At 47.5% G+C, this 23,205-nt stretch overlaps 1 protein-coding gene and 1 non-coding gene across 2 annotated transcripts in view; both read left to right on the top strand.

The window, feature by feature from the left end:
* The first annotated feature begins 237 nt into the window (after positions 1 to 237).
* On the top strand, positions 238 to 309 carry TRNAT-GGU. Its single transcript has one exon. It is a non-coding gene; the product is annotated as a tRNA-Thr (tRNA).
* Positions 310 to 5,399: 5,090 nt separating this feature from the next.
* PARP6 (poly(ADP-ribose) polymerase family member 6) overlaps positions 5,400 to 23,205 on the top strand; it is a 60,895-nt gene continuing 43,089 nt past the window's right edge. The window contains exons 1-6 of the mRNA XM_015419722.1: positions 5,400 to 5,494; positions 10,517 to 10,594; positions 11,253 to 11,347; positions 14,051 to 14,111; positions 18,147 to 18,237; positions 21,628 to 21,694. Coding sequence (XP_015275208.1) covers positions 5,492 to 5,494; positions 10,517 to 10,594; positions 11,253 to 11,347; positions 14,051 to 14,111; positions 18,147 to 18,237; positions 21,628 to 21,694 — 395 coding nt within the window. The 5' untranslated portion in view covers positions 5,400 to 5,491. The remainder of the gene's footprint in view (positions 5,495 to 10,516; positions 10,595 to 11,252; positions 11,348 to 14,050; positions 14,112 to 18,146; positions 18,238 to 21,627; positions 21,695 to 23,205) is intronic.

A 23,205-nucleotide genomic window follows, 5' to 3' on the forward strand; every position in this document is an offset into this window, starting at 1 on the left:
GTAAGCCGCTCTGAGACACCTTTGGGTAGTGAAGGGCGGGGTATAAATCCAATCTCTTCTTTTTCTTCTTCTAAGTGATAAAAGACAGGTAATGCCAAAGTAGGGTGCAACATGGCAGGCTTGTTTGCAATGAAGTAGACACCTTTGTTCCCTTCTGCTAGCTGTGGCAACGTCCGTGTGGAGGAAAAGGTTCTTCCTCTAGCAGAGTCCTTTTCCCCCCAGTAGGATATCCATGGAAGGGCTGTGGCTCAGTGGTAGAGCATCTGCTTGGTGTGCAGAAGGTCCCAGGTTCAATCCCCGGCATCTCCAGTTAAAAGGATCTGGCATTAGGTGAAGTGAAAGGCCTCTGCCTGAGACCCTGGAGAGCCCCTGCCAGTCTGAGTGGATGGACCGATCCACTGAGTTGATGGACCGATGCTCTGCCTTCATATGAGGCGGCTTCATTTAGGGAGAAGTCATGGCTCAGTGGCAGAGCATCTGCTTGGTGTGCAGAAGGTCCCAGGTTCAATCCCCGGCATCTCCAGTTAAAAAAGGATCAGGTAGGAGGTGATGTGAAAGAGTTCAGCCTGAGACTCTGGAGTGCTACTGCCTGCCTTAGTAGACAAGACTGACACTGATGGACCCAAGAGGTCTGATTCTGCGTAAGGCACCTTCGTGTAAGCTTCATGAACCTTTGGACCCACCCCAGCGAGTCTAATATAATGTGCACACTTAAGCTGCCATCCTGAAGACACTTTCCTGGCAGTAAGATCTATTGAATAACACGGGGCTTACTTCTGGGCAGACTGTCTTAGGATTCCTCCCCCATTGGCATAGTTGTCGTTGATCTGTGGTCTTTTCCGTACACGGTTCACCGCACGTTCTCTGAACGTCTACAGCAGAACTGCATAACTTATGACCCGTGCAGCTTAGATCAGGGGTGTCAAACATGCGGCCCAGGGGCTGGATCAGGCCCCCGGAGGACTTCCATCAGGCCTGCAGTGGAACTGGCCATCTCCTGCTTCCAGTTCTGCTGCTGCTGCTGCTGCATCATAGCTTGCTTCGCCAGACTCTCTTAATCGCTCAGCCATTTCGTGTTTTAGCCTGGGTCCCAGACTCAGAACTCTGAGCATGTGCGGGAGCAATGAAAACTGTATATGATTTTAGAGACAGAAAGCCGAAGTAACGGCAGAAGGACTCTAATAAATGGCTTTTTGAAATAAAGAAGATGCTCAGAAAGTGCTCTCATAATAACTAATTTACTAATATAGAACAATGTGAAAAACAAGAACTCTACAAGTATATTATTTTACTAACTCTTTTAATACTAATATTAAGGTTAACATAAAGGGGGTCTCCCACTCTTGGGTTTTTAGTTAGTGTGGGTTTCTTTCCTTTATCCATAGTTGTAGTTCCCCTTCCTATATTTTTCTTTGTAGTTTGTAGTCTTATTGAAAAAATAAAAATACCCCTCCGGGGGTTTAAAAAAAGAAAAGAACTCTGAGCATGAGATTTCTGTGGTGAATGTCAATAAATCAAAACTAGGTTCGCAGCTTACACACATGAACAGCATGCTCAAGATTGCAACAGCACTGACATTTTGATGCAATAATTCAGAGCAAGAGGTGTCAGTTATCAGACACTGTATATTGCAAGAGTGCTGATGTTTTAAGCATGTTTGTATTTTAAGTTTTAAAAAACCCCTTTGTGTTTGTGTCCTTTATAAAGTTTATATCTCTGCTACCTGGCATTACATTTTTGACACACACGGCCTGGCCCAACAAGGTCTCATCTATGTCAGATCCAGCCCTCATAACAAAGGAGTTCGACACCCCTGGCTTAGATCTACAGAAAGGTACATGAGAACCTGTCTCTTTTTCTGCAGTCTTAGGCAGTGGACAAAGACAGATTTATTAAATCTCTGGTAGGCCCCACCCATGGCAGGTTGACTAGATTTGGCTCAATGGGTGATGTCCTGAACTAGATGCCAGTTTAGAAGTCGGCAGCCTTTTTGGGGCTTTGAAAAAAATAACTCAGTGTCTGCCTGGTGTGCTGGATTTCAGTTTTTCTGTGTCATCTACAAACCAAAGCATTCTATCTGAAGCACATTGTTTTCCCCCTATGGAATTGCTGACATTTGGGAATAGCTGTTTCAGATGTTAATATTCCTTCCCTGTTCGGACATCTCTCTTTATTAATGGATGCCACGTGGCGTCTTTATTCAGTTCCATAAGGGTGGGGAAAATTCTTGTTGGTTTCACAAGTTGGCTTGTCGATTTCCTCAGTTCATTTTAAAATTAAAGCATTTCTGGTATGGATGTCCAGACATCTGTTTTTTCAACGAAAAAAGAACGAGCATTTCTGGTATGGATGTCCAGACATCTATTTTTTCAAGGAAGAAGAAAAAAGAACAGAGAGAGACTGGGCCAGAGAGAAATTAATAGGGTTTCCCCCTGTCTTTAGTGAAACTGACATGGCTTAGTAAGTTTCATCAGTAGCTCACATCAAGGCCTGAGGGAAGATGGAGAGGGAAATATAGAAAAGGGGGTTAGGCCGCGTCAGCGGCATTGGAATACAGTTACGAGGCAGTATGGGTCAAGATCTGGGGCAGACCAGTGGAAGAAGGGCTTCCCCTGCACTAGGTGGAAGGAATGTGAACATAACAATAAGAGTGTTACATGCATTAATTGAAGCAACAAGGGAGGAAAGGTTTCCGTTGATCGTTCAGTGCTTGAAAATGCACATATGATTTTTTTGGCTTCCGTCCTCGCTGAGCCACAAAGCCGCCGAGACGAGCTGTGTCCTCAGATCCTCGTCAGGAATATTAATGATCTGCCTGGAATGGGTTTTATGAGGAATAAAACTGAAAACTGAGTACTGTAAAGCGGTTCTACCAAAGGCTATAGGAACGATTCGTTTTCTGTTCTCATGCCTTGTTTTGAAGGTACTTTGCATCATTTATACCCCTGTGAGAGACTCAAAGTGGCTTACTTTGTCCTCCTCTCCTCCATTTTGTCCTCACAATGACCCTGCGAGGTAGGTTAGGCCGAGAGTGGCCTAAGGTCACCCAGCAGGCTTCCATGGCGTAGTGCTGGGTTCGACTGTGACTCTTCCAGATCCGAGTCTGATACACCAACCGCACGCTGGTTTTCTAAGTAATCATCCTAATATGACATTTAGGATAATAATGCAGGCATAGTCGAAGCTTATAATAAGCCATATGATGCTGTGGTTTGCCAATCTGTAGAAGAAGAAACCAAAAAGTGATCTGGGTTTTGCATACTTTGGACCATGTCAGTCATCTTTACAATCGATATATCCTATTTTTTCTTATTAACTAACAGTGCAGTCCTTAACAGGGTTATACCCTTTTACATCTGTTGAAGTCAACGAGGTTAGAAAGCGGTGCGCCCTCTAAGCTGAGTTAGTGTGAGCTAGCTCACAGTTTTTTAGCCTCCAGCTCACACATTTTTTGTCTTAGATCAGAAAGGACGGCTCCAGAGCAGACTAATCTATGCCGTAGCCAAATCACTCGCTCACAACTTTAATGCTAGTAGCTCCCAAAGTAGAATTTTTGCTCACAAGACTCCACAGCTTAGAGGGAGCATTGGTTAGAAGGTGTAACTCTATTTAATATAGCGCTGTAACACCCCAGTCCTGTGCAGAGTGACTCCAGTCTAAGCCTGTTGACTTCAGGTGTAGTGGTTAAGAGCACAGACTCTAATCTGGGAGAACCTGGTTTGATTCCCCACTCCTCCACTTGCACCTGCTGGATGACCTTGGGCAATTTGTCAGAGCTGTTCTCTCAAGGACAATTCTGGAAAAGAGCTCAGCCCCACCTACCTCACAGGGTGTCTGTTGTGGGGAGGGGAAGGAAAAGGAGTTTGTAAGCCGCTCTGAGACTCTGAGTGAAGGGCGGGGTATAAATCCAACCTCCTCCTCCTCCTCCTCCTTAGAATGGAGTCACTGCACCTAGGATCGTGGTGTCACAGTCTGGCTGCAGTCTCCAAATTTTTCAAAACGGTTCTTGAAAACTGGATGCAGCCAATGGTTCATTGGGGGCAGGAGCCGTTTCCACCAGTGTTGCTTAAATTAAATTAAATTGTCGAGAGTGAGTGTGGTGTAGTGGTTAAGAGGGTTGGGCGGGCTGCTAATGGGGGGGAGTCAATGGTTAATTGGGGGCAGGAGCCGTTTCCACCCGTGTTGCTTAAATTAAATTGTCAAGAGTGAGTGTGGTGTAGTGGTTAAGAGTGTTGGGCGGGCTGCTATCTGGGAGGCCTGGGTTGGAATCCCCCCTCATGCCATGGAAGCTCGCTGGGTGACCTTGGGCCAGTCACACTCTCTTGGTCTGGGCTTCCTCACAGGGTTGTTGTGAGGATAAAATGGAGGAGAGGAGAAGGACGGAAGCTGCTTTAGGTCCCTGTTAGGGGAGAATGGCAGGGTATAAATTAAATAAATTCTTGCGTTTCCTGGGGCCGTAAACAGAATTTTTTTAAAAGAACCTGGATTTTGTTGAAATTCATATATTTGATTTTTTAAAATAGCTCTTCTCTATTTGCTTCCTTGCATGGAGAACAGTCCCTGTTCTCCTCTTTGACCGGGCCAACTTCTGTCTCAACATGTTGGAATATCTTTATTTACAGACCTCCTCCCTCTTTTAGCCCCAATGGATCCCAAGGCATGTAATAATTAGAACCGTTCAAGCTTCGAAAGGAAACCACAAAGCCAAGAGGCAGAGAAGGATAACTAAAAACAGCAGGAGGGAGTAATCAAACATAAAATTGCCCATGGTCGCCTGGCCAGAAATCCATATCCTACTCCTCCCACTCGAAATAAAAAGGTTTGCATATATGTTACATAGGGTTGCCAACTCCAGCCTGGAGAATTCCTGGTGATCCGGAGGTGGTGCCAATGGAGGGAATTTGGAGAAAGTTCTTTCTTAGAATCTATGACACATCTGACTGAAGCTGCAATTTTCTGCAGGGGAACCGATCTCTGTAGGCTGGCTATCCGTTGAAATTCTGGGAGACCTCCTGGAGATTGGCAACGTCTGTAGATGAGATCTAAGGTGGCTGAACGTCTTTTACTTTTGATTGCAATTGGAAGCATTTCAGCTGCGGGGCCCTCTCGTTCGTGGCGATTAAACGCCGCCGCTGCCGTTTGCCGGATTTGCGCTTCCCATCTCGAGTGTTTGTATTTACTATAGGTTTGAATGGAAATGCCAAAAAATGTCTTGGGTTTCCCTTTCGGCAGGCAGCGTTCCCGATGGCCAATGAGCAGGCCGCTGCATGGGGCTGACGTCACCCGCGGTGCTCTCAGCCTTCTAGAGGACCGTGACTCGGTTGCCAGGGCGACGGCAGAGCATACTCTCCGAGCTGACTCCCCGCCCTGACATCGAGGCCCTTCCGCCACTGCCTGGATGTCTGTCTCGCCGCTCTCTTCTGGCTGGCTGGTAGAATGGCATGGCAAGGCCTAGCCCTGGAGAAGGAGCAACTGTGAACCCACAAAGCAAATGGTGAGTGGGGAGAGGCGGGCAAGGGTGGGCTCGGAGGGGCGATCGGCCAGGGGCACCCAGAGGGTACCCTTCCCTTGGTGGCCAACGGTGGACGTGTGCGTCTGCACTGGATCGAAACGTCCAAAGCCAAGAGATGGATTTGACACGCAGTGTTGGAAATGGGGTGGGCGTTTGTCACCTTCTGCGCAGGTATTGGATGCGGGGGACACACGCAGCATCCCGTGTTGTAAATTTTGGGGTTTGTGGATGCGAATAACGGGCAGCCTGGTTCGACGCTTGAAATCAGGCCGCAGTACTGTCTGTCGAGGAAAACCTCTGGAATCTCTTAATGTGGATTTGTTTCCTGTTACTGCTTTGACAGTCTTGGAAACAGGGGTGCAAAGCGGGGTAAGAAGGTGGATTTCAGCTCTCCTCATCTGTTTTCTGTGGCCCCAGAAGGTCGGACCAGAACCAGTGGGTTGAAATTGAATCAGAAGAGTTTTCAGCTAAACATTCCGAAGAACTTCCTGACAGAGCGTTTCCTCAGTGGAACAGGCTTCCTCGGGAGGTGGTGGGCTCTCCTTCTTTGGAGGTTTTCCGACAGAGGCTAGATGGCCATCTGACAGCAATGCTGACTCTGTGAACTTTGGCAGATCACGATAAGGGAGGGCAGGAAGGGTGGCATCAGTGCTTAGTTCTCGTGACCCTTTCTTACACGCCCAGGGAAATGCCGATCGCCACATTGGGTTCAGGAAGCAATTTTTCTCCAGGCCAGTTTGGCTGGAGATCCTGGAGGGGTTTTTTTTGGTCATCTTCTGGGCATGGAACAGGGGTCACTGGGGGTGTATGTGGGGGGAGGTATTTGTGAATTTCCTGCATTGTGCAGGGGGTTGGACTAGGTGACCCTGGAGGGCCCTTCCAACTCTATGATTCTATGTTTGGGTGCATGCTTGATGGCACAGGGTGTCTCTCTGTGTTTAGCAATCTGTCAGCACGGGAATGGTAACTTCTGCAGAAATTATTACGGTATTTGCTGGTGTGATGTTGTGTCTGTGGCATGCATGTGTCGTGAAAGAGTTGGGGAAAGTCGCTCCTTTCCTGTCTTTCGATCACCCTGGTGGTAGATACAAAGCAGTGGTTATTGTGAAATGAAGCAGGTTTCTAGAGATCTGGAACTTTTTCTTAATATGGGGAGCTTATCGGGATTGGGGGCTGGGGGGAGGAAGAAGAGGAGGAGGAGATAGGATTTATACCCCGCCCTTAATTACCCAAAGGAGTCTCAGAGCGGCTTACAAACTCCTTTCCCTTTCCCCTCCCCACAGCAGACACCCTGTGAAGTAGGTGGGGCCGAGAGAGCTCTTTCGAGAACTGCTCCTGAGAGAACAGCTCTGAAAGAACTTGTGACTGACCCAAGGTCACACCAGCAGCTGCATGTGGAGGAGCGGGGGATCAAACACGGTTCTCCCAGATTAGAGTCTGCCGCTCTTAACCACTACGTCAAATTGCTGCTCAGGTCTTTGGAAACTGTGTCCATACAGGAGCTGGGTTTGAATCCAGTAGCGTCTTAGAGACCACAAGATTTTTAGGGGCACAAATTTTTGAGAAGCAAAGCTGCCTTCGTCAGATACACTCAAAAACTCATCCACTGAAAATTTCGTTGGTTTCTAAGGGGCCACTGGGGGCTCGAATCTCACTCTTCTACTGCAGACCAACACGGCTACTCTCGGAGGGTTTCTCTTCTGCCACAGCTGGATGAGCCTATGTGAATCTGTCCGAGTCCTGGGCTCTCAGCCCCCGGGGAAGAAGGGGCAGAGCGGGGATACAGTCCCGACGACGGCTGCTGCTCAGTTGCAGAGCCACGGAGAGAGCTGGTTGGGCCGGCAAGAGCAAGGGAGGGGCAGACAGGAGGAAAGCCAGTCAGGACTGTGGAGCAAAGGCCTCCAAAGGCTCCCTGTGGAGCAAAGGCCTCCTCTGGGGCAAAGGGCTCCTTGAGAAAAAGATGTTGGTCAGGAGTAGGAGGGAAACTGGGAATGGCCAGGAGAAGAGGGATAAAAAAGGCCCCCCATCTGAAGGAGGTAAAGGGGGCAGCTGGCTGGGAATTGGGAAGGAAATGGGCTCGCCAACCTCCAGGTAGTGGTGGGAGATCTCCCGGATTGACAACTGATCTCCAGGCTACAGAGATCAGTTCCCCTGGTAGCTTTGCAGGTGGACTCCGTGGCATTATACCCTGCTGAGGTCCCTCCCCACCTCGAACCCCGCCCTCCCCCGGCTTCATCCCCCAAATCTCCAGGTATTTCCCAACCCAGAGTTGGCATCCCAGAAGGAGGTGTGGCCAGCCAGGCTCGATGCCTTTGCAGGCCAGAGATTACCAAGCCACCTGTGGATACATGGAAAGTGAGATTTCTGGCCCCGAAAGACGGCAGAAGGATCTTTTCCCACTTGACCCAGTTGGACTGGCTCACCTTGGCTGAACCCTGCAGAACGGGTGCAGCGCTCAGGGCAGAAACTTAAGGAGTTGGGAGAAGGACTCACGCTGGGAAAGTAGCCCCAGCATCTCGATGGGAGCGAGTAGAGATGACGAGAGGTAGCATGGCTGGGCTACGGGGTGGCCCTTCACCCCCTAGAGTTGGCATTATAAAGGTGCCAAGTAAGTGGAAGTGTCACGGTTACTGTTCTGGTGGGTTGGGTTGTCTTGATTTGCCAGTTTGGTGTAGTGGTTAAGTGCGCAGACTCTAATCTGGGAGAACCGGGTTTGATCCCCCACTCCTCCACATGCAGCTGCTGGTGGGACCTTGGGTCAGTCACAAGTTCTCTCAGAGCTGTTCTCTCAAGGGCAGTCTTCAAGAGAGGGGAAGGGAAAGGGATTGTAAACCGTTCTGAGACTCCGTCGGGTAGTGAAGGGCGGGGTATAAATCCAATATCTTCTTCTTTATGTACCATGGGAAGAAGATGACATCTCCACAGAGAGATGTGGCCCCTGGCCCTGGGGGTACCACAGAAGCTAAGCCTTGCTTACAGCTAGTTTTTGTCTTTTGGAGGCTGGTCTGGCTGTTGCAGACATGTATATGAGTCCTTGGGAATGTCAATTCCAGAAAGTCCTCTGTCTGGTATTTTGCTGAGTCTGTTTCAATTCAATGAGGGAAGCGGGAGTAAAAGAGGAAAAGGGTGAGTCAGCGGATGATGTAAGTGCTAGGCACGTTGACCCACCAAAGGAGTATATTGATATTGCTACCAAATAGGTTTCTGTGCCCTTTGTTTTGGCCAGTCATTGTACTATCAAGGAAGGCTTGCTAGATCCTAAATAAGCAGGAGTCTGCGTTGCCATTTCCCTAATGGTGCCAAACTGACAGCAGAGAGTAACTATGTGCTAATCCCTCGCAGATGTCAGCAACCGAGATGTATGATCAAACTAGCACAACCGCTTAATGTAAATGTGGTGTGGCTGGATCCCCCCCCCTCCCCCAGCATCTGGAATTTATTTTCTGAGATGAACGAGGGGTGGCATTCGAAAGGATGGGGTGCTTCTAGGTGATTGATGGACCGAGGGCACGCGAAGCCAGAAGGGTGGGATTAGATAGTAATCCTGAGCAATTATAATTAATTATATTTATACCCTGCCCATCCTGCGAACAGGCTGAGTGATAAAAGTGCATTTCAAATGTTCAGAGAGTGGCTGAGACTTTGAGCATCTGTTGGCTATCGGGCGACCTGTCTGGAGTCGAGCAGAGCCTGGGCCCTTCCCCTCGTGGCTTTGGCTGTGTGACATGGGCTCTCTGAGGTGGGGACGGGGGGCTGCCTCCTTGGATATCTCCAGGAGGTGCTGCAAGGCCTGCCCGTTTGCCCGCTGTGTGTGTGTGTGTGTGTGTGTGTGTGTGTGTGTGTGTGTGAACAGCAGACATGTTTTCAGGCGGGAAGGGGGAAGACATTTGGGGCTTGCTCTTTTGTGGCCCCGGTCACACAGGCCGGATATCGCGGGGGGGAGGCGTGGCTAATTTCCCCGGCGCAGTTTGATGCGCGATTACGCGATCAGACGTGCCGGCGGCACACCACGGGTCCTTCCCTCGGCGCTGGCGGGTAAATGAGGGACCAGAGGGGAATGCCGTGTGCCAGGCGCGATCACACCACGGGCGTCTGGAGGCAGCCCATGGCAAACGTTTACTAGTACCTTGGAGGTACTCGTTTTTTAAGGTGCATTGTCGGCGGTAAGCCATGGGTGCGCTCCACTTCCCAGATGTTGGGGTGTGATCGCGCCCGGATAATCCGCCCACCATCTGTGCCTCTCCCGCGGCAACTTTGCCGTGTGACCGGGGCCTGTCTTTGGTTTCAGCTGGGGATGTTTTAACCAGTCTCGTAAGCCACCTTGAACCCCAAGGGGAAAGGCAGAAGGTAGATGTTTTAGGAAGTAAATACATACGCTCAAGACTTCTTCACTGTAGCGGACTCAGTGCAAGAGAGGTCTCCAGCCCTTTTGAGCTTGTGGGCACCACTGGAATTCTGACATAGCCTGGTGGGCGCAGCCGCAAAATGGCTGCCGCCAGAGGCGGGGCCAGCTGCAAAATGGCTGCCGCTAGAGGCGGGGCCAGCCGCAAAATGGCTGCCGCAGCTTACTTTCAGTCACACAATGAAGATCCTTGAGGTGTGGCCGCAGCTGTTGCCAAAGCGACTTCTAAATAAAAATCCACCCAGCCAATCAGATCTCCAGTGGGCTCTCAGAAGTCTTGCTGGGCAAAGCCCCACCTGGCCTTGCCCACTTTCTAAAAGCATTTGGTGGGCTCCAAGAAAGGTGCCGGTGGGCAGCACGTTGGGGACCCCTGCTGTACAATATCATCTCCCAAACAGAGGTCTGCTGGAGCGGGTGAGAGAGTGAACCATGCAAAATACTTTCTGTGCTCCCTGAACCCGTAGCCAATATTGTCTTTGTGTCTTTTTTTCCATGGTGAGGACCAGGCATTTTTACAGTAAGTTATAGAGATGTTGCCACGTTGTCGTGGCATTTGCCAACGGTAGTCACCCCCACCCCCGCATCTATTTCTTGTCTTTTAGGACATCAAAGGCCAATACTGGACTGATGATGATTCTGATGGAGACAATGAGTCGGAAGAATTCCTGTACGGAGTACAGGTGAGGGGCTTGGTATCCCGGGAGGGCAAAAATAGTTTGGGATTTTCTTGCCCAGTCGTGGCAGGATTGTGTGAAATTCCCTGTGGAGTTCTGGGGCAAGCAACAGGGGTTTGTCGCTTAGGCGCGTGCAGTCAGATCTCAGACGGAATGCACTTCATTTGCAAATATCCTTATGCACAGTCCAAATTTAAAATTTAGTGGCATCTGGAAGTAATCGGGAACGGTCTTTAATCCTTGACATTCTAATATTTCACCGAGGCTGTTTCAGTCCAATGAAGGGAGCAGGAGAGGGTGAAGCAGTAGGTGATGTGAGTGAGAGGGACGTTGACCAACCAGCAGAATGTATCAATGTTGCAACTAGAGAGGACCGAACTAATATGTTCCTGTGCTCTTCAGCCATTGCACTGTCAAGGAGGGCTTTTGGGGTCTCAGAGAAGCAGGATTAGTGCTGCCGTTTCCCTACCCATGAATAATACTTTCTCGCGGAGAGATTGTGCATTTAAAGGCTTGCGTTGCATTTGCAACTGCTACTGGAGCGGCGTCGGAGGGGGGCGCCTGGGCAGCTTTATTCTGCTGAAGTCAGCCTGAGCCCCCTCAGTACGTAATTCATTGAGGGTTCTGCTTCCCTGCTGCAGTTTCTGTGTGCATGTTTCCGCAGGGGACCTGTGCGGCGGACCTGTATCGCCACCCACAGTTGGACGCAGACATCGAGGCGGTGAAGGAGCTGTACAGCGAGAATTCCGTGTCAGTCCGGTGAGTACCGGGGGTCTAAACTTGGGATCACTTGGGTGGGCGGCGCCGGTTTGGTGTCCTGTCCCGTATGTTCTTGTGAGTGATCTTGGTTTTTCTTATGGAGCCTGTCTTGAAGGGTCAAGTGGCACATGGTGTTGGGGTTGGCTGCAGGGAGCCGAGTGTGGATCATGGCTTGCCGCAGTTCTGGGGAAAGTTTATAGCTTAATCTCCATGCCATTGCCTCCTTTTAAAATGTCCCCCTCTCAGCTGCTTTCAGCATACTATGGGGGGGGGCACATGAAGGTACCTGTATCATATCCAGGGTTTTTTTTTCCAATCAGGGTTTTATAGTACTCTTGGTGGGAGAGGAAAAGACTACTTTACATGGAGAGCGATTAAAATGTGGAATCTGCTGCCGGTGGAGGTAGCAATGGCCACAGGAATAAATACCTTTGAAGGGGGATTAAAAAGATCCATGGAGGATAAGTCTATCGATGGCTATGAGCCACGGGGAATGAGGGGAGCCTCCACATTTGGAGGCACTGATCCCAGAGTTAGGAAGCAACATCAAGGGAAGGCTTCAGCCTCTGTGCCCTATTGTTGGCCCTCCAGAGGAACTGGTTGGCCACTGTGTGAGACAGGATGCTGGACTAGATGGACTACTGGTCTGATCCAGCAGGGTTCTTCTGGTGTTCTTAGGAAGGCCTTGGCCATTATGCCCTGTTGCTGGCCCTCCAGAGGAACTGGCTGGCCACTGAGTGTGACAGGATGCTGGACTAGATGGACCACTGGTCTGACCTAGCAGGGCTCTTCTAATGTTCTTATGAGATTTCACTTGGAGGGGGAATGGCACAGGGGAGATACAGCCCACCTCCCCCTTCCTGGGGTGGGCAGCCCAGTCCCCTTTTGGAGCCAGTGGCTTCGGAGTGCCAAATCACACTCTGGGAACTCTCGTTGTGGAATCCTGGCATCCCGTATCAGTTAACGCTGAAAAGTGTAATATCCCTGTCTTGAATATTTTCAACGTGTGAGTCTAAAGAAGGACATTGGAAACGTACGTGTTTCCGGAATAGCCCGTCAAATCACTGCTGGGATCAGAGCACTTGAGAAGACTTGGTGTCTCCTTGGTTTCAAACGGGAGAAGAGTCCTTCCTTCCCCGTCTAAATGCAGTTGCTTCGAAACAGCAGTGTGGTCTTTTTTCAGGGGCGTTGCTCCAGCTCCTGCCAAGAGCCTTTTGCAGATTGCATTGCTGAGCTTCAGCTGGCCTGGGGCAAATTCCCTTTCCCCCCGTCTTCTGAAGCGGAATCGCCAATTAGCAAGAGCAGCCGCAGCGGGAAGGCTGCACCCGGAGGGAGAAGCCAGAGGTGGTTTGGAGCTGGCGCACTGAAACTGGGACCTCACGGGCCACGTGCACATCCCCCTCAGAGCTGAGGCGGCCACCCCAAATGGATATCTCGGGGGTTCTCTTTGCACAGAAGGGGCTGTGGGAACTCCATGAAACTGCTGAGCAGTCAGGTTAGAACGGATAAAAGGAAGTCCTTCTTCACCCAAAGAGTGATTAACACGTGGAATTCACTGCCACAGGAGGTGGTGGCGGCTACAAGCATGGACAGCTTCAAGAGGGAATTGGATAAATATATGGAGCAGAGGTCCATCAGTGGCTATTAGCCACTAGGTAAAGATAGGAACTCACAGGTTGGGGCAGGTGATGCACTGTATTCTTGGTGCTGGGGGGGGGGGCAACAGTGGGAGGGCTTCTAGTGTCCTGGCCCCACTGCTGGACCTCCTGATGGCACCGGGTATTTTTGGCCACTGTGTGACAGAGTGTTGGACTGGATGGGCCATTGGCCTGATCCAACATTGGCTTCTCTCGTGTTTTTATGCGTGTGGCATTAAGCTGTGCGGAAACCGTGGGGGGAAAGTGTTCATTTAAAAGAAAAAGAAAAAAAAACCAGGTCTAATGTGGGTCACAGCTGGGGGATGGCTCTTGGTGAGCCAACAGTGCTTTACCCTGCAAACTCAATTTTGGAAAGACTTTGGATGTGCGAGAAGGCATCCCAAGGGGTTTGCAAAGAGAGGCAGGAGGCGTGCCCCTTCCCCTCAGGTTCTTCCAAAAGGCAGCAGGAAAGTGATCGCTCGGTAAGGGCTCAGGATCCAGCAGGTGAAGCTGCGTGGCCCACCTGAAGGTCCCGATCTCTGGTTTGAAGACCACGAGGGAAGAAGGTTTCACATGACGGAGCCACAATTCCCTACACCAGGAATACAGAGAGAGTGCACGGGATCGGCACAGGCAACATAAAGCTTGGAGAAGTCAGACACATGCATCTAGCTCCCACAGCCAAGGGAGGACAGATCCAAGTCCCAGGCTGACTGAAGGTGTGCATACAACAGTCCCTCAGTGGAATGTTTCTGTCTCTCTGAGCAGGAAATGGGTCAGAATGGTATGCATCTGCGGAGTTGTCTGCTCATTCCTATTTTAAGGGGGACAGCTAAATCAAAGTTGCAGTAATGAGAGGCATTTCAGTACGAGTTCGTCTCTGTATCTGGTAATAAGAAGCTGGACCTGTTCTGTGGCGAGTTGTGTTCGCTATATTCGGTAGGGTTATGCTTTTCTGGAATAAGGGCATATGGTAGCCTTGCTGGAAAACTCTTCCTCCAGCTCTCGTTCTTCTCATTCTTTCTCTTGCTGGTCTTTTGCTAATCCTTTCTCCTTTCCTCCACAGAGAATATGGGACCATTGACGACGTGGATATTGACCTGCATATCAATATCGGCTTTCTAGATGTGAGTAACAGACACATGGTAGCATGTGAAGGGGTGAGTTGCTGTGTATATGCTTGTACTCAGTCCTTCCAAGAATTTGTAGGCCAGACATTTGAGAGCCTCCCTCACTGGGAATTCTCAAACTTCCTTAGCAGTTTTCAGTAATGGGGCAGTAATGTTACTTTTCTGGGGCTGTAGCTCAGTAATTGATCATCTGCTTGGCATGGAGAAGCTCCCGGGTTCAGATCCTGACATCTCCAGTTACAGGGATCAGATAGTAGGATTGATTGATTGATTAATTAGCTTTTTATTCGTCACTCACCTGAAGGTCTCGTGGCGACTCACAACATGGAAACTAATGAGGTTAGCAACAACATGAAAAGAGATAATAAATATCAACGATGAACATTAAAATATTAAAACGTGTGGTTATCACCGTACCACTATTTAAACAGCCCAAACATGCGGTTACCCTCCAAAGGCCAACCTAAACAACTCAGCTTTGCACGCCCTGCGACACGAAGCAAATTTGACAGGGCATGGGTGTCGTCTGAGATTTCATTCCACAGGGGTAGGGGCCACAGCTGAGAAGGCCCTTCCCCTGAGGACAGGGAAAACCTTGAGCTGAGCCCCTGGCTTAGTGGTAGAGTATCTGGTTACCATGCACAAGGTCCAAGGTTCAATCCCTGGCACCTCCCGTTACAGGGATCTGGTGGTAAGTGGTGGGAAAGACCTTGACCTGAAATCCTGGTTCAGTGACAGAGCATCTGCTTTGCATGGTGAAGGTCCCAGGTTCGATCCCTGGCATCTCCAGTGACAAGGATCAGGTAGTAAATGATGGGAGAGACCTGAACGCAGGACCCTTGAGAAAAAGGTCATAAGACTTCTGTCTTCATCCTGGATAGGAGGATGCTCTGCTGTTATGAGTGAAGGGTGTGGGAAGAAAGAACAATAAAATGAATGCCATGAAACTGAAAATGCAAAAACTATCAGTTGATCTAAAGCCTGGATATCTGTATATTTCTGTGTAGTTTATCTAATTCTCACATTTTTAACACACACACACACACACACACACACACACCTTCTACCAAGGAACTCAGGGCAGAATCACAGTTCTCTCCTCCATTTTATCCTCACAAGAACCCTGTAAGTTGGGAGAGGCTGAGACAGAAAGAGTGAATGGCCCAAGACCACCCAGTGGTTAAGTGGGAATTTAAACTTGGTCCTAGCTCAGTATGCTCACCACTGTCTTAACCTGACTGCATATAATAGAACGTGTATGGCTCAAAGTCTAAGAAACGAGAGTACCATGCAAATAAAGATGCTTTTGGGTCTCAGGCACAAGGATAATATATGGGTCACCGTAATTCGGTCGTGATGGCACTTTCTGCCACCAATATAGATGAGGGATGACATTTCAGCACCACGGACAGCTCATGTTATTCCATGAATGTCCTCCTTATGAGGGTAGGAGGGATTTGGATCTTGCTATTTTACCTTTGGTTTTTAGTTAGGGGACGTTTTAATCATTATTGTAAGCCATGGTGAACCAAGAGGAAAGGTGGGGTATAAATGTCCTGGTAAATAAATAAAGTCCCTTGATACTCAAGATCCTTTGATAATCGATATGATTCTGTTGAATGTCCTTATGTAGAGACTGATTCTGTTGGAGCTTCCAAACTGTGGAGTCTAATCCCCAAAGAAGAGCTTCATTCTTACTGTCTCTCCAAAGGCAGACTAAGATTTTGCTTTTCTTTCTCAGTGATTTCTTTGGCTGTTGATTTAGAGGTTCTTTGCTCTACCAGGATTATCAAGTTGGCTTTTCAGCTGTCATTTTAACTCCCAGCTTTGCAAATACTTAGGTGGTCATAAATGTTGTGCACTGCATTGAAGTCTACTGGAAACAATGCAGGAGACATTATAATATGTACAACCAACAGGGGAATAAAACTGGATTATATACATTAGACAGCCAGTCACTAAAAACAGTGTAATAGATACAATACAACAATAAAATACATACAACAAACAATTCTATTAAAAAATCTGGATTGCAAAATTGGAGAATACAATTTAGAAAACTGTATAATACATACAATAAAGTAGGATTCCAAAACTGAGGTACAATCCTTTATTATTATTATTAATAATAATAATTTCTCAATTTTTAACGCTTCCAACATTCAACATTTCAGTGTTTTACAACAATACAACATATCTGATATTTGACCATTGTTATTTAGCTCAACTATCACAGTATTATTTAAACCTTTACATAATTAAATATCACAATGTCTACCAACAGAAATCAAAAATATATCATATCATGGTACAGGGGATTATTAGGTAAAATATCGTTTTCTATCAGGTGACTTATTACTGGATACCAAACTGCTACTATTTTTTCCCTGTAATTAACTGGAGGTGAATTAGGTATTTTAAAAGTTATTTTACTTAAAATAAAATGATCCCATATTCTGAAGAACAGTTTAACAAAACAATGAGGAGAGGCTGAAGGAGCGGGTTGTGTTTACCTTGGAGAGGAGATGACTGAGAGGTGATATGATCACCATCTTCAAGTGTTCGAAGGGATGTCATATAGAGGACGGGGCAGAGTTGTTTTCTGTTGCCCCAGAAAGTCAGACCAGAACCAGTGGATTGAAATTAAATCAAACGAGTTTTTGGCTAAACTTTAGGAATAACCTCCTGACCATTAGAGTGGTTCCTCAGTGGAACAGGCTTCCTCTGGAGGTGGTGGGCTCTCCTCCTTTGGAGGTTTTTAAGCAGAGGCTAGATGGCCCTCTGACAGCAATGCTGATTCTTTGGACTCAGGCAGATCAAGAGAGGGAGGGCAGGGAGGGATGAGCCAGCGCTCAGCTCTTGTGTGCCGTTCTTACATGCCCAGGATAATGCTGATCACCACTTTGGGGTCAGGAAGTAATTTTCCTCCATGCCTGATTGGCCCAGGGATCCTGGAGGTTTTTTGCCTTTCTCTGGGCATGGAGCAGGGGTCAGTGGAGGGTGAGGAAGTTGTTGTGAATTTTCTGTGTTATGCCGGGGGTTGGACTAGATGACCCTTGAGGTCTCTTCCTGCTCTATGTTCTGTGTTATTTTATTTACTGTATTTTTAGTCCGCGTTTCTTGCTGAGACTCAAAGCAGTGTAAGTCGATATGATCATGAGACATCAAATAAGCAGCATACTAGAAATAGGATTACAGAACACAGAAATCTGAACAAGCATAGCATATAAAACATGATCCAGAGTGCAGATGGCACATTAGCTATGACCAGATACTTCCCACTGGCAACATCAGGGATTGGACCTGCAGCCTTCTACATGCAAAGCAGATGCTCTGCCCATAAGCCACAGCTCCTCCCAGCCAGAGCGGCATTATGAGCTTGTTGTTACAAGTACAAATTACTTTATGTAGAAATACGTACAGTGAACAATACAATGGAGACTGCCTAGAGTTGGTAACAGCCCTGTAGCTAGAAAATTCTTGGTGCGGGGCACGTTGGGGGGGGGAGAACAGAAGTGGCAGGGAGGCTTTCCTTTCCCTCCCCAGGCCCCCCCCCCCGGCCCCCCCCCCCCCCAGTGGTGGGGAAGCTGGGGAAGGAAAGGGAAGCCTCCCTACCACTTCTGGTCAGTTTCACTGAAGAGAGTGAAACTGACCAGAAGCAGCAGGGCAAGGTGGGGAGGCCACGGAGGGGCAGGGGTAAGGTGTGTGGCACACTGGGGTGGGTGGGAGTCTGCATCCTCCCGGGGTGGGGCTCTGCCCCCAAATGCCCCACCATGGCTTTGGGCCTGATTGGTAAGGCCCATATCTTGCTCAAGATCCAGTGGCTAGATGTTGCACTACCATAATCTTTTGCTTCTTGGATTTTCCTGCCTGCAAAGGAGAATCCAGGAGACGAATGATTTCAGCAGTGCACTAAACCAATGACATTTAGCTCCGGCCTGAGTGCTTTTTTCATTCCTGGTCCTCGTTCCTCATCACCCCACGCTTGTCATCCATCATACAACCACGGTGACGATCCATTTCTCTTTGCAGGAGGAGGTGGCGACAGCCTGGAAGGTCCTTCGGACCGAGCCCATTGTCCTCCGGCTGCGGTTCTCCCTTTCCCAGTACCTGGATGGCCCCGGTGAGTAGCCTCATTGCTGGGCTGTAGAAACTTCCTGGCCTAGTAGCCAACTGTAAGGGAAAGATCATCTCCTCCTCCTTGTCAATTATTTTGTGCGAAGTGCCTAAGGAGTAGGCAAGGTACCAAAAGTATATTCGAAACAGAGAATCCCTGATAATAGATTTTCCTTCAAACTTTGGTATATTAAAAGTTATAGCTGGTATGTAGCACTGATGAAATATGTAATACAGGATATGTGTTAATGATGAAACTATTGTAGAAAATGTCTTAAAATATTTAATGAAGGGGATGTTGGGGAGAAGTATTTCTTTACTTCCTTATTTAATACATTCTAGAAGTATAATAACCTTCGATAAATATGAATTGTTTCATAATCCCATAACACCAGTTTGGTGTAGTGGTTAAGTGCGCGGACTCTAATCTGGGAGAACCGGGTTTGATTCCCCACTCCTCCACTTGCACCTGCTGGAAGACCTTGGGCAAGCCATAGCTCTGGCACAGCTGTTCTTGAAAAAGAGCAGTTTCTGTCAGAGCTCTCTCAGCCCCACTTACATCACAGGGTGTCTGTTGTAGGGAAGGGAAGGGAAAGGAGTTTGTAAACTGCTCTGAGACACCTTTGGGTAGTGAAGGGCGGGGTATAAATCCAATCTCTTCTTCTTCTTCTATAACCGCTTCCTTTCTGTCTGTACCCCTTTTATTTTACTATTTTGTTCTTAAAATAAGAATATGTTATAAAAGAAAAGAATCAGAGAATCCCTGCTCCCTCAGGCTGACAGCCTTGTTTTGCTGGGATACTTATACCCTGCTTTTCTCACCAGTTGAGCACCCAAAGCATCTTATACCATTGTTCTCCCTTCTCTCATTTTGCCCTCACTGCAACCCTATGAGATAGGTTAAGCTGAGTAGAGAGACTGGCCCAAGGTCACCCAACGAGCTTACACAGCAGAGTGGGAATTCGAACCTGCATCTCCCAGCGGCTGGCACTAAACCTGACACCATGCGGTCTTTCAGTCTAAAATGAATGAGAAGGAAATGAGCTAGGGATGCCCTGACCTGGATTGCCCAGGCTAGCCCGATCCCATCAGATCTCGGACACTAAGCAGGGTTGGCCCTGGCTAGTATTTGGAAGGGCGGCCTCCAAGGAATACCATGACGCAGAGGCAGGTGATGGCAAACCACCTTTGAAATGTCTCTTGCCTTAAAAACAAAAGTCTGGGAGTTCCGGTGACTGCGAGACTGCGCAGTCAGACCGAAAAGAGCCTCCGCATCTGTGCTCCAAATAACGCTAAAAAAAGATCAACTAAGGACTCTTAAGATAAGAACTGCTTGTCGGAAGGAATGGGGAGGCCAAAAGGAGGGAAAGCAGCCAAGAAAAATATCAGAGTCTCAACAAACCGAGAGAAACATGCTAACTTCGGATGAAGACTCTCCTCCCCCACTAGAAGCTGAGTCAGACGGTGAAGCTGCTTGCCGACAGACTAAAAGGAAGCGTGAGGACTCTATAACCAAAAAAGACATACAGACTATGTTTGTTGAAATGAAAAAAGAGTTCAAAGACAGCATTACTCCAATCCACCAAAAGCTTGATGCTATGAACTTGAGCCTTACAGACTTGAGGGAGAGAACAGAACAGGCATTGAAGCAGACTGCTCAAAATTCGAAGGAAATAGAGAATTTAAAGACTTTTGAGACTTGGAGCAAGTCCAAAATAATATTATTGGAGACAAAGGCCCGCGAAAAAAAAATCAAGCTTAGGGGAATTTCCCCAAACTTTGCCTTACAGAAAGATCTCGCGGGCTCTTTAAATGAATGGCTCCAAGAATTACTGCAGCTGCCGGCTCCACCAATTTGTCAAGCCTATCGACTGAAGACACCCCAATCAGGCTCCCCCACTCTCATCCCGGACATAATGGCTGAACTGACAGACATCAAAGTAAAGAAAACTATTTTAGAAGCTGCAAGGATGAATAATGGACTTAAACTGCAAGACACCCAGATTCAAGTGTATCAGGACCTCCCACCAGAGATTTTAACAGCACGTCGTACCTTGAAACCTATTACACAACGTCTGGCAGAAAAACACATCAGGTACCGTTGGCTTCCACTAGGACATTTATATATAAATCACAAGAACAGAACATTTACTGTCTATGATGTCAAGTCAGGTGAAGAAATGCTAAGAGTTTTAGAAGATGTGTCTACATAAGAAACTCCAATAGGGATGGACTCTAAGTTTTGGATACAAAAACTCTAAAGAGCCTCTGAAAAGGGAAAAAACATCTGTTGGAACCCTCAAGAGAGAGAGGAAAAAAGGTTTAATTTTCAGATAATATGCCTTAATATTATTAGTTTTTAAATATATAGATAGCAAGGTATAATAGGAGCACAGCGGGTAAGGCACTCGGCAGGAACTTCCCTATTACCTCCCATAGGGCGGGGTCCTAGGGAATGACCCCCTTTGGAATTTTCCAAAGACCCACAGGGAGGTGGCAACCTCCAAGGACTCCACCAAGAAGGTTAAAAATTTTGTGGCCGTTGTTTTAGTTTTTCACTAAGAGTAATTAAAAGGCATAAAATAATATAGTTAAGATACATGAGAAACAGCTTGGGATAAATTTAAAAAATCTCTTTATTAATTATGTATTATTTGGGCATGAGTTCAAGGAGAAGGAATAAAATAGTTTCTTAAGCTACCACTGGTAATGACGAAGGAAATTCTTTTTGTACAAAATATTAAAAAAAAAAAAAAAAAAAGTCTAGCTTGCCACCTAGTGGTGCATAACGCTAAATGAGCAGAACTTCTGATCAGCCCGCAATTGACACTATGGTTTGATAACACTACGTGAATTAATACCAGAAATGTATAAGAGTTAAGAAATATCCATTTGGAAAGTTTTTGTGACCATATGAAGGCATGTCTGTATGAGGTTTGATGTGTGAAGAAGTCGTCACGAAACGGAACATCAACTCCAGGGAATTTCGTCCATCTTATTGATTCATCTGTATAAAATAATGTTATTAGTGAATATGTGATTTGTAATTTTGTATCCATTCAGATATTATATTAAGCTTTGATTGCACAGATTGCAGTAATTCTTTTTCTATTTCTTCTTATATTACACACATGGCCATGTGATAATTAATTAGGGCTGGTTGTGGAAAGGGATGCCTTTGTGTATAGGGAGAAAGCAAGAAGTACCTCGAAGTAACCAAAGCATCCCTCAGAATTAAAGTTAGACTGCAGACGATTCTCATTTGTTCTCCTGTGTCTTGTGTTTCTTTGACCCCTTTCCCAGGGAGTGTGAACTGTGTGACTAAAGAGGGACAGCATGTCCCCCCCCCCATATGTGTTTAGATATCTTAATGGATTTCTTTGGTCTCTTTCTCCAGAACCGTCCATCGAAGTTTTCCAGCCGTCCAACAAGGAAGGGTTTGGACTGGGCCTACAGCTGAAGAAGTACGTGGGGTGGAATGGGGGAAAATCACAAATTTTAGCTGTGTTCAAAGTAGGGGTCCAAATTATTACCAACAACTGTAGTAGAAACTCTTTTTCTTTATTGTTAGATCGAGATCAAGGAAAGCATCTCTTCCTAAGAATGTTTAAAATGCTGACACTGTGACGTTGTTTGGTACTTATAGCAAGTCTTACATCACAAGAAGGCAGTAACATATAACCAATCAATGCATGCGTGCTCAGCACTGCACTAACTAGTCTAAACCAATAGGAAAGCTATCTACGCTTCCATCTTCACATACTTTAAAGAATACCGCTACCTTTCTATGGTCTGCTACAAGCACAACATAAATTGCTGGCTAGTTTGGTGTAGTGGTTAAGTGCGCGGACTCTAATCTGGGAGAACCGGGTTTGATTCCCCACTCCTCCACTTGCACCTGGCTGGATGACCTTGGGCAAGCTGTCCTTGAAAAAGAGCAGTTTCTGTCAGAGCTCTCTCAGCCCCACCTACCTCACAGGGTGTCTGTTGTGGGGAGGGGAAGGGAAAGGAGTTTGTAAGCCGCTCTGAGACTCCTTTGGGTAGTGAAGGGCGGGGTATAAATCCAATCTCTTCTTCTTCTTTTACCTCACAGGGTGTCTGTTGTGGGGAGGGGAAGGGAAAGGAGTTTGTAAGCCGCTCTGAGACACCTTTGGGTAGTGAAGGGCAGGGTATAAATCCAATCTCTTCTTCTTCTTCTACTATACTTAAAAAAAAGGTTATTTTGGGTTAATTTGCCTTATGAGTCGAGGAATGCAGACTTTTGGAGACTTCAGCTAAAAGCACAGATAACGGGGCTGGATCGTCACTGGGTGAAACGTTCCCCTCAGTTCTTTACTTGGCCTACGCCGACATGGCTACCCTATGGCTCATTCATCTGTCCCCCTTTTCCCCTTCAGGGTCTTCCCCCCCCCATGCAATGAAGAACAACAAGGACCTCAATAGACAGGGAAGATCTTAACACTTTTCCAGGGAAAGGAAGGGGCCCTTGCAGTTTGTGTAACTGAATGCAAATTTAAAACCACATTCCTTTGCAAGGAGGCTCTTTTTGGGTATTTTTTTATTTTTGTGTGTGCGTGTGTGTGCCTGGCGGTCATGGCGACCTCTGGCGACTCCTACTGGGGCATGGAGGATGTTCAGAGAAGTGGTGTGATAGCCTGCCTCCGCCTCCCGGCCCTGGTATTCCTTGGAGGTCTCCCATCCAAATATTTGCCAGGGTCGGCCCTGCTTAGCTTCCGAGATCTGATGAGATCAGGCTAGCCTGGGCTATCCGGGTCAGGATAAGGAGGCATTTTTTAAAAACAGAAGCAAACTCTGGTCAGGTACCCCATGTAGAGAGATACCAGTTCTAACCTTGTGAGTTTGAGCTCACTCAGCTCTCAGTTCTGCCCTTTTGCATACTTTTGGAAACCACTGAAGGGGGAAAGGCGGCCTACTGGCCATGATTCCCAGTGGGCGGAGAGAATCTTGTCTCTGT

The sequence above is a fragment of the Gekko japonicus genome, unplaced genomic scaffold (assembly GCF_001447785.1).
Source record: "Gekko japonicus isolate JY-2015 unplaced genomic scaffold, Gekko_japonicus_V1.1 scaffold1843, whole genome shotgun sequence".
In the NCBI taxonomy this organism is placed as follows: domain Eukaryota; kingdom Metazoa; phylum Chordata; class Lepidosauria; order Squamata; family Gekkonidae; genus Gekko; species Gekko japonicus.